Source organism: Alosa alosa, chromosome 14 (assembly GCF_017589495.1).
Source record: "Alosa alosa isolate M-15738 ecotype Scorff River chromosome 14, AALO_Geno_1.1, whole genome shotgun sequence".
Lineage (NCBI taxonomy): Eukaryota > Metazoa > Chordata > Actinopteri > Clupeiformes > Clupeidae > Alosa > Alosa alosa.
In genome coordinates this window covers 25,810,211-25,821,122 of record NC_063202.1, presented here as the reverse complement: position 1 = coordinate 25,821,122, position 10,912 = coordinate 25,810,211, and the positions used below count along the sequence as shown (strand labels likewise).

At 44.0% G+C, this 10,912-nt stretch overlaps 2 protein-coding genes across 2 annotated transcripts; both read right to left on the bottom strand.

The window, feature by feature from the left end:
- Window positions 1-321: 321 nt before the first annotated feature.
- scg3 (secretogranin III) lies at window positions 322-4,345 on the bottom strand (the record flags this gene model as incomplete). The annotated part of the gene is given in 7 exon segments (XM_048263093.1): window positions 322-526; window positions 853-1,017; window positions 1,108-1,250; window positions 2,611-2,835; window positions 2,935-2,974; window positions 3,256-3,308; window positions 3,807-4,345. Coding segments are annotated over 7 exon segments (928 nt in total), but the record flags the coding sequence as incomplete, so codon positions are not given.
- A 1,197-nt stretch (window positions 4,346-5,542) lies between these two features.
- On the bottom strand, window positions 5,543-8,818 carry aplnr2 (apelin receptor 2). The gene is made up of 3 exons (XM_048262612.1): window positions 8,618-8,818; window positions 6,742-8,045; window positions 5,543-5,593 (listed from the first exon to the last, which is right to left on the bottom strand). Exons 2-3 carry the CDS (start codon window positions 7,939-7,941, stop codon window positions 5,543-5,545), a joined length of 1,251 nt encoding a protein of 416 aa, XP_048118569.1. The 5' UTR covers window positions 7,942-8,045; window positions 8,618-8,818.
- Between the last annotated feature and the right edge of the window lie 2,094 nt (window positions 8,819-10,912).

The window sequence follows — 10,912 nt, the reverse complement described above, 5'->3', positions numbered from 1 at the left end:
ATAGTAGACATTTTCTCATCATATTTTGAACATTGTTTCAGTATGACAAAAATGTCTCTAAACCGTATCCATCCACTGTGAGTCACTGATAACATAACCATCTTTCAGAGTGTTATTACACTGGTTCAATTGAATGGCAGTGTGTTATGGGTGAAATTCATTACACCCAATACCGTCCCTCATATCAAAAGTTAAACAGTGCACAGGAAATAAGATGGCTTTATAGCAGTGCAGGCAATGGCTTAGAGATTCAATCTTGCATCAGGTAAACACTGGCTGTGTAGACAGATAACCTGTGCTAGCATGTCCTGACGCTCTCACCTGAGTCGAGGCTCTTGAGGAGGCGGTAGAAGTTGGGGAAGTACTGCAGGTCCTGCAGGCTGTCCACAGGGCTCAGCTCATTCCTGTCATTGCCCTCGCTGGCTGCGTCCCAAGCTGTGTCCGCAGCCTCGTCCGTCTCTTCGTCCACATTCTCTGGCTCTTCGTCTTCCTCATAGCGCCGGCTGGGCAGCCTGTCGGCCTCCTCCTTTGGTCAGACAGAACAGAAGGTTAAAACAAGAGGCATCACCTCGCGTCCGATTTGACCCTCACTCTCATTAAAACTTGAAATGATAAACCTACACAATATGTTATCTAATAAGAACCGTGAGTATGTGTGTACTGGTCGCACGCATGCATATGTGCGTATATGTATGTATAAGCATGCATATCTGTGTGTATGTATGTATATGCATGCATGTGGGTGTTAGGGTTAGTGTTACTGCAATACATGTAGTTTACACATGAAAGGACCATAGTGGATAAGATAAGAATGTCCTCCTCAAATCAAGTGTTCTCTCCATCCCGTCTTACCATGTTGTCCTCAGGTGCTGCATCCACATCATCTCCCCTGGAGATAGGGTAGTCCATACTCATGTCTGGCTCATCAATCTCATTGTCTTTCGCATTTTTGGTGATGAGGTCCTGGAGGGCCTCTGCCACTTCATACTCCAACGTATCTGCTTGGCTATCCGTGATCTGAGGACAAAGAGTTATGTTAGCGCTGTGTCCACGTGGATTAGGTTGTCTTAGGCAACGCACATGTTAGAAATACCCACATCTCCTTACCAGTCCGAGTTTCAGGAGTTTGGACACAATCCTGTCGAACACCCCTCTGTCATCCTCCTCGTAGATTTTTTTGGCAATTTTCTGGACAATGTCTTCTGCTGTCAGTGGGGTCCCATCAAGCTGACGGAAACTCTCAGGGTCATCTAATAAAGCAGGATGAAACATTTTGGAAAATTCATCAGACATTACAATTTGTATTTCGAATATGATTTTTTTAAATAAGACTGCATTTTAGTCTTTAGAGTTTAAATGTCAGTAGTGCTACATCTCTTTCTCTCTCTCTTTCTGTGTGTGTGTGTGTGTGTGTGTGTGTGGCTTCCTAAAGCCACAGCCTGGATCATTAGTGCAGCACAGCCAATCAGTTCTTACATGGCAGTTATTAATGAGCCAGATCCCCACCAGCGGAAGTGAGTGAAAGTGATATGGCATTGGCAGCATCCATCTGCCTGCAGTCAAACTCCTGCTGGCTCTGTAATTTGACTCTTATATAATGTGCCATGGTGGTGCAGTGGATTTGAACATAACCATGCAGATCTCTGCAGTTGTGTTTGATTAAACGCAAGCACAACAGATAAAAAAGACAGGCCCTCTCAGTGCTGTGATTAGACCTCAAAGCTAAAACAGCAACATCACATTTTTCAGTGCTTCAAACTCTCTGCAGCTCCAGCCGACCTAAAAGACATCCGTAGTGCATCAAATATTTTTGTAGTGTGCTTGCCAGCACAGGGTATGTTGTATGAGCACATAGTCGGCTGCTGACCCAGCGGCATTAAGCACAGTTAAAGTGATTGAACTCAGCAAGAATGGCCTGGATCAAAGAGCGCAGAGCTGAAGGCATAGAGAAGGCATGGATGAAAGAGGAAGGATACATGACTACAGCACTGGCCTCACTTCGCCAGCCAAATCCACATACGCCCTGCAGAGTGTATTGATCTGATACGGGTGGGTGCATTTCTCTTACAAAAACACACCAGTGGAAAAACAGCAGACATACAGACAGAATAGTGGCTTACTGGATACTGGTTCACTCATACGAATACATATGAAAACTTGATGGGAACCTGTTCAAATTTAGGTATATTGTACCACACCAAAGTCTCAGAAGGGGGTTGAAGTAAGTAAGCTTTAGAGGTAGCAGAGGTTTAGCACGCCTGGGAGTGACAGACGGTGAACAGATAATCCCATCTCAAACAGAACATCTCTAGACTGACCTGTCAGCTCAGCAGCGAGTGCAGAATTAAAGATCAAAACGACAGACATCTGGGACCTGTGCCCCTAAATGCAGTTGCAGCACCAGCCCAAACACTGACCTAGCCCCGTTAGAGAGTACTTTTCCACGGCTTGTAATCATTCTGTTTTAAAGTTTCACGCTAATAATTGCATATATAAACAAATGATGAAGGGTTGAAGGTAAGTCAGTGTTGAGATGTACTGCTACTGTTTCTGATAATTATTTCTCTTTCATCAATGATTTCAGTTAAGTGTTTTCCCATGTCTAATCACCTTTGTAGTCCATGCCATTCTTGGTGGAATCATAGTCATCTGCTAGCCTTCTGTTCTTGGTTGAGTCGGCCTCATCAGGGACGAACTGGTCATCTTTACTTGACTTGGGGGTCTCATTTTCACCCTGCTTGGATTTCTCTGCCAGCGACTTCAAGAGAGTGAAGTCATCACTATCAGAGTTGGTTGCCGAATCACTCAACTCCTCAGCTTGCTTCGTATCTGGAGCTGAAATATTACATTTGTAATATATAACAAATGTATTACCAAAAAACACAAGAAATAGTTTATTTGGGTAAATTAAAGGGAATGTGGTTGCTGTCTTACCTGTTGTGTCTGCCTTTTTAATATTGTCAGCTTCAGCAATCTGTTGTAAGGACAAGAAAAGTATGTCATACATCTATCTGACAAAGTAAGTCAGGTAGTCTTGGGTTGAACAATACTATTTGATTCTTTATATGATTTCAGCTCTGGACTAGGACAGTTAAATTACTTTTCTTTAATTTACTTTAATATAACCTTAAGTAGGTATATATCTGATGAGAAAAACAGAGAATACAGGAAGTGCGTCACTTTAATATTAACAGCTCAGAATTTTTATATTGGTATAAAATAATAACAAAATGTCAAACTCTGAATGACACACACCTGCTCCTGAACAGGTCTCTCCTCAGTTAACTGTCTGTTGTGTACAGTTTTATCTGAAATGGCAAAAAAGTATGCTATGTCAAATAAAATGCACAAGGTACACAGGCTAAAATCTATGGCATGGCATTTCGTTAGAGTGTTCTGTTTACTTTATTCCAACAAGTTTAAACCTAATGATTTGGACTGCGACCGACATAGACTACTGTATTAAGTTGCCTTGCACTGTCCAATCGGAGAGACCGAGGAATAAGAGGATTAGTGAACAAAAGATTAAACTGCCATGAAAATAGAACGCAATCGACTTACACTTACATGAAATAGACAAAATGTAATATTAGGGTACATCTCTTTAAAGGCAAAATGTAGACTGATATTAAAATCAGTTATTATTATGTTGTGATAATCAAGTTAGATCGTGTCTTTCAGCAATCGTTTGAGAAAATGACTAATTTCCTTATATGATCGCTATGGGAAAACATCATCCTGCCAGAAAACCTCATAAATATTTTTCCATATGACTTCCTATAACAGGTTTGTTAGAGTCCACTTACCGTCAGCACTGGCAGGTGTTGGAAAGGCAGAGAGATGGTGAACGGTTAGAGCAAAAACCTGAATTAAGACCAGAATCCCCAAGCTCTTTGACGCCATTATTTTAGTTGTGGCCAGGAGTAGAGCTCCTGGTATGTTCACTTCGTATTTTGTCTTCTATCTGTACACCTTGTGAACGACTACAAGAAAGTGCTGACAGGTTTGGACAGCTCCCTTGGCTAACGGTGACGCTGCTTCTTCTGACTGCGCTGTCCGGTGCCTATTACAGTGTCTGAATGGGGAGGCGCAAGGTGCTGTTTCCCAGAGCGCTGCTGTGGAGCTGTTACGTACCCGCGGTGCTGAAATCAGGTCGCTGGCTATAATTAAAAAGAGATAAGCTGGTAGAGCTCGTTGGCCTTAAGCTGCGCGTGAGCTCACACCTGCCGCCTAGCAGTCGCACCTTTACAACATCAGACTCCGAGCCAGTCCGATCGAATTGTTGGGCGACGCCGAAAATCCGCCCATGTGCGTCACCTCCTTCACAACCTGCGTCAGACAATCCATTTTCGATAGCTTCTACATTTTAATAAAAAGAGCCTATTGACAGCAGACCATGCCCTACCAGTGCATATTCTAAATTAGTTGGCCCCCTCCTTTTGATCAAGGCCAGGTGGTGATTATCAGCAATGCTAAAAAAAACACACAAAAAAAACAATAACGTTTCAGTTTTGCGCTTCTCAAAGTGAAAATGGCTAGGTCTAATTATAATAAGAGTGAATATTAACAAAATATTTTCTCTAATAACATTTTAGCTGTGGTGTTAAATTTAGGCGTGTTTGTGTAAACTGTGCATGTTTTCCGTGAACATCTGTGTTCTGCCCTCCCCCAGTTTGGCACATCGAAGCTCCCTCGCAGGATGCGAGGCGGGCCGCAGTGGACTGCTGCCACCACCTGCAGGTGGCGGAGGAAGCTATTCGTCTGCTTCAGCATAAACAAGGATGAAAAACCGCCAACCTCATTTTTGCTTACCTCATTTACAAACTGTTGCCAAGTTTTTCCATAAGTGCCTTTTCGATCGAAATGATGCGGATGATTTGAAGTAGGCCTAGCCTAGGCCTACTCTGACCTTTTTATAGCAAATCACACTTCTGTTGTCTGACACTTTGCTTCAGAGTGTAATGTTGCTTAGTAAGATATTAGCATATGATATTTTGCTGTTTTGCTCCACAAAATGGAGTAGAGTAGCCGCCTAGGCCTATATAATCAACGCTATCATCGCAACGTAACAGCGCCATCAGGTGGGTGAATATTTGAGTGGTGGATGAGACGGCAATCTGCTCCGACAGAGGCATATGCCAATGCCAGTAAAATAAAGGTCATTATAAGCTTTTGGTACATTTGAGTTGTGTCCTGTCTAAGGAGTGATTCAGTGTTTCCAGCTCCGACTTGTGGAAGCTGGACACAACAAAATTAGTTTTTATAAGGGGGAAGTCCCTCGAGCACAACACTGATGAGTAACAACAACAACAACCAGACAACCGTCAACACCATTAACAACACAATAGGACAGGATAGCGCAGAGGAAGAGGAGAATGTTGAGCAGGGAAGACTGTAGATAGAAGATGAGATGAGATTGCAAGTGTGGAGGAAGCAGAGTGAAGATGGGAGGAAGTGATGTCTTTTCTCTAAATGGGCTTCATGGCTGGAACATCAGTAGCTGCAGGACAGCTGAACTGTGTGTAAAATTTGGGAAGCAGTGCTAAGGACAGAGGAGAGTGAGGAAGAGGCCTTGACTGTTGCAGAGCACTTCCTGTAGGAGGTATGTTAGTAGAATCATATAACCACACAGAAGAACACTGCTGGATAGATGCTGAGAAAGTGGAAGCTGAGAATTGTTAAAGCTGATTTGCATACTTGATTGATCTGTTAGCCTACAAACAAACAAATAAGCTTCTGAATGCTCTTACCCATGATTTTCCTTTCAGTGTAGGCTATATTGTCTGAAATGCCTTGTTGTTATTATTGCTCATTTGCATTTTTCAAACAGAAAACACGCACATCCATGTTTTGCACTGTGCAGTTTAGCCATCTCCTAGATAGATAGATAGATACTTTATTGATCCCCAGGGGAAATTCAAGAATTCAAGAAATTCCTTTCCTATTTCACAGAGAAAAGTAGATGAAAAGAATTCTACATTTATCAAAATCTCTCTTATTATCTAAATATGCAATTGTGCATGCTATTCAAATATTGAAATTACCGGAATGCTACTCCCATGTTAAGTGTACTGATTTAGACAAATCTGGGCCTCTAATTTGCATAGTGAAGCACTTCAGTGAAACTCCTTATTTGTATGTCAAAATACAGAATAGCACCTTATCCCCACAGTATGTGTATTCAATATGACCTCTAATATTTTGAAAAACAATATTTATTTGACAGAATAAAAAATCGTCCTATGTCTTAAAGTTGCATAGGATGTCTTTTTATTTGACATATTCCTTATTTTATTGAGGTAAGAACTAATAGTGAAAATATAGTCTTGGTCATGGAGAAAAACACTGTTTTTATTCGATGTAGCCTAATTTTGGTTCACCAACAGGAAATGGAAAATTTTTATGGTCATCTCAAATCTCAAAAACAGTGACAGCATTTCAAAATAAAATAAACAAGTCCTAATTCCCACTAGTCAGTTCCCACAATTCCTCAGTGTTCTCAGACAGTGTGGTTGTGTCCATGTATTAAATTGACTTCATCTGAAACTGCAACTATGCCGTCCCACAAGGATTGGGTTCTCCATTTCCCACCCTCCTGAGCTGACGATTCCAGTCTTTCTCAGTGCTGTCCTTCTGGCTGTCCCCTGCTTCTGCATTCAGTACAGAGGGGATGGCTGAGCTCCTGATCCCGCTCTCCTCTTCCTCCTCCTCCTCCTCCTCCTCCTCCTCCTCTTCCTCAGCCTCAGTCACTCTGCTGCACCTCGACCTGCAGCCGATGTTCTTCAGGAGGGCCCTGCAGCGCCTGCGGAAGGCTGTGTCACAGCAGGCGTAGAGCAGCGGGTTCAGGCAGCTATTCACGTAGCCCAGACAGATGGTGTAGGGGTGGGCCAGGAGCAGCAGCTGGACCAAGGGGCAGGAGTAGGGCAGCAGCTCCAGCTCCATCAGCATGGCCAGGCTCTTGTTGGCGTGGTAGGGCAGCCAGCACAGGAAGAAGGCCAGCACCAGGGTGACGATGACGCGCAGCAGCCGGCGCTGGCGCCCGCGGTCGGGCCGCGGACTCTCGCGGAAGTGTTGGGCCAGCAGGCGCCCCAGCGAACAGTAGCACAGCAGCAGCACGGCCAGCGGCAGCAGGAAGCCCAGCAGCGTGGACTTGAGGCCCAGCGCCGCCCCCCACGCCACCTCCAGCCGCTCGCGCTCCTCCGGCTCCAGCTCGGCGGGGATCAGGCTGGAGTAGTCCATGTCACAGGAGGAGATGAAGGCCAGAGCGGAGTCCTGAGGCAGGCCAGCGTCCTCCTCCTCAGGCCACTCGTCATCGGACTCGCTCCCCAGGCCCACCTGCTTGACCGTCATGAGCAGGAGAGCAGGCAGGGCCAGCACACCTGCCGCCAACCACACCACACTCACCACGACCGGTGCCCGGCACAGCTCTGTGCCCCGCATGGCCCCTGTTTTGCGTCGCCGTGCGATGACCCAGTAACGCTCCACGCTGAGGCCAGTGAGGGAGAAGACACTGGCGTACATGTTGAGTGCCACTATGAAGCTGCTGACCTGGCACAGGGGCTTTCCAAAGGGCCAGTGGTAGCCCAGGGCTGTGTACGCAGCCCAGAGGGGCAGAGTCAGCACAAAGGCCAGGTCAGCTGCGGCCAGGCTGGCGATGAGAGAGTCGGTGATGGAGCGGGATGACGACGGGGTGGAGGGTCCACTGCAAGCGGTTTTGGGCTTGCTGGACTTCGAGCAGCTGCTGACTCTTGCCACTCTCCCCCTGGGCCTGTCCAGGTACACCCAGAGGACCAGACCATTGCCCAGAGATCCAAGGACAAAAACTAGAACGTAGACAGAAGGTATGAAAACCAGCGAGGGGCTCCACTCACTGTAGTCACACTGGGGGGAAGGGGAAGAGGAAGGTGGAGGAGTGGAGAAGCGTGCCTCAGGAAGGGACATCGCTCCCAAGCTGGCAGCAGCCACAGTGGCGTGTGTGTGCAGGGCCCTTGAGTCAGTAGCCCTTTCCTTCCTTTAATTACCTTTCCGCTTCTTAGAGGATGTAGCTGAAAAGGAAACCAATCCACAGCTATTTAAGAGTGAAGAAGATGTTTAACGGAATATTCTTCATGCGCTGACCAAACATATTGAATAAGGACAAAACATTTTCCCTGACATTCCCAATAGGTAATAAATAATATGAGCATGAAAATATCGAGTGACTTTTAGTGACCTGATAGCCAGGTATGCGAGCTCAGTACAGTATGCATGCTGGGGTCCTAACATTAATCCTCAGCAGAATCAGCAGAAAGTATGGTCTGATACTAAATTAACATTTTCCCCTGAAACCAAATTATTATTTAATCTAGGCCTATGTGTCTTATGTCTCCATACTATAAATGTAAATATGCACGGTCTGTGTACTGACTTCATTTGACAATTTATTTTTACATTAAAACAGAGATCATTTGACAAATTTATTTTTTCATTTAAACAGAGATTAAAACTCATTTTTTCCCCTCAGTTTTAAACTGATTTCGCAATGAGATAACAAAATACAACAAGCTTTATTTCAATAAACTTTTTAGGGTGAATAATCTGCATGCCAGCTGCCAGCAAGGAATCAGTAGGATCTTACCTCAGCATTTGCGCTGCTTTAGTGACGATGCTTTTTGGTCCAGGCTGTTCTGTTGAGGAGCAATAGTCCCGTGTGTCTCCTGCATGTCATCTATTCCGGTGCCCTCACATCCTTCTCCTGGGATGACATTTGTAGCTGCTCTGTTTTATCCTCCCTTTTCTTGCCTCGCCCAGCCTCCTGTGTCCCACTCATCTCCACCGTCCAGACCACCCCTGCTGCCGCTTTCCCAGATTTGCTGACAATCCCATACCCAGCCCCCCACATCCCCTGACCCCCCTCCCACTCTGCAAACACAAACTGTGTGCACACTGTGACTCTGGGACAGTCTTAAAGCCTTTCTCCTCAGCAAACTTGTTGTCATTCATGACACAACTTGTAGAAACATATACCATGTCAGCTGACTACATTGTTCTTTGACACCTGACCAAATGTATACAGATGATGGACGATGAGAGTTCTCACCGCTCTAATTCTATACTCAAAGGAAAGACCCTCTCATGTTCAACATCTGTAAAAATATTTTCAAAGCTATGGTAACCATGTCTGATTGATTTGGTGGAGGATCATACAGTTACAGTATTGGTTTTAAGGAGGCCATGAATACTGTTTGATCTTTTGACGGAAAACAAAAAGATTTATGAGTCATGTCAAGTTAACACGATGCTCAAAGCTGCAGATAAGTAAAGTTAAGCAGTGTGACTGAGTCAGAAGGTTGATTGTTACCTTTTGACATTAGATCTGTAAATGTACTTTTGTATTATGAACATTCCACCTCTTTTGTAAACTAATCCCAGTCAAACAGAAGTGAAACCCTGAAAGAGAAACAACACTGAACTTTTTGTTATGTGTGGAAAGTGGAATGATGGTTTGTATTTGCAGAGTAAATATGAGCTGTTGGCATCAGAGAAGTGTAGCTGAACTGATGAGCTTAAACAGAACAGTTGTTTACAAGATGTCACTGTGACAACACCTTGCTAATGTTGAGCCAACACTCTCTTATTGTGAGTGTGTGAAAGACCAACAGATCTCCTCCTACAACCACTGCTTACTACAACACCTGCTTACCACAATCACCCTTTTTTCTTCCTAACATTCTGAAAACAGAGATTCAGATTTGTCAGTTCATTTGAGTCAGCTTTGATACGCTTTGATAGTCAGAAATGTCATTTCAGAGTACAGCGTGTGAATGCATGCAAGCTTTAAAAACCTCCTTTCGTAATGAAAATGGGACTTTTGTCCCCAGAAAAACCCTGATGCAGGACTAAGATATCTTCCTTGACAGGATACAACAATAGCGGAGAGCCTGTGTTTTTTGTGATTGTCTCATTACAAATTTCCAAGACACAACCAACAACCTTTCTACTCTAAGCTCATGCCCTTTTCAGAACATGTCCAGAAACACTCAGTATTCTTAATGAACATACAGCCACAACTTCTGTTCAGTACTCACCAACCCACTGCTTTCTCTCACTTCCTCTCAGACTCACTGCACAATGTGGGCCCAGCTGTTCAAACAGGATGGTGTTTATGAAGGGCAAGGGGTCAACAAGGTTTGGGGAAGGGGTTTGGGAAGTAGTCATGACTGTAAGAACAACTTGTGTCATTTAAGCAATAAATGTGTTGTTGTTTGTTATTGTTGTTGTTGGGGAGGGGGTATATGGAAGAGAGTGTATCTCTCTGTGCGGATAGCTGGCACAGATTACACATTTTTATTGTCCTTGGTGAGAAAAGCTGCTATTACAGAGGATGAGTAGGAGTGTGAATGATCTAGATTCAATGGATTAGACACCCTCATGCTTTTCCCAGCCTGAAGTCCAAGCAAGAGTCTCTGACATAATTTATTTCAAATGTTGCAAATGTTCACCATATCATATTGATACAAGGGGCTCAGTGAGTTCAGTTCATTAATATGACCTCAGTAGCAGGATATGCTCCAGTTTTTGCTTCAGTAATTAACTGGGTCTGAAATAAATATTCCGCCATGAAAGTGTGTCTGTTATTCTCATTTGCACAAGTAGAAGCTCCTTTTTCATACATCAAACTCATTATATATTTTTTTTTTGGTGGGCAACATGACACACTTCCTTCCTTCATTTGTGTTCCATCTCAAGCTTTTGGCGACCAAGTGACAGGCCTATAGTAAACACAGTTGCTAAAAGCTACATCCTCAAAATAATCTACTCTCATGTCATTCATTTGCCTACAAAGTCAGACACTAAAGTAAGTCAGGGATTGAATTGCAATATTTTGATAATGGATCCTATCACTATTCCTTTGAAGAAAACAATTTTTCTT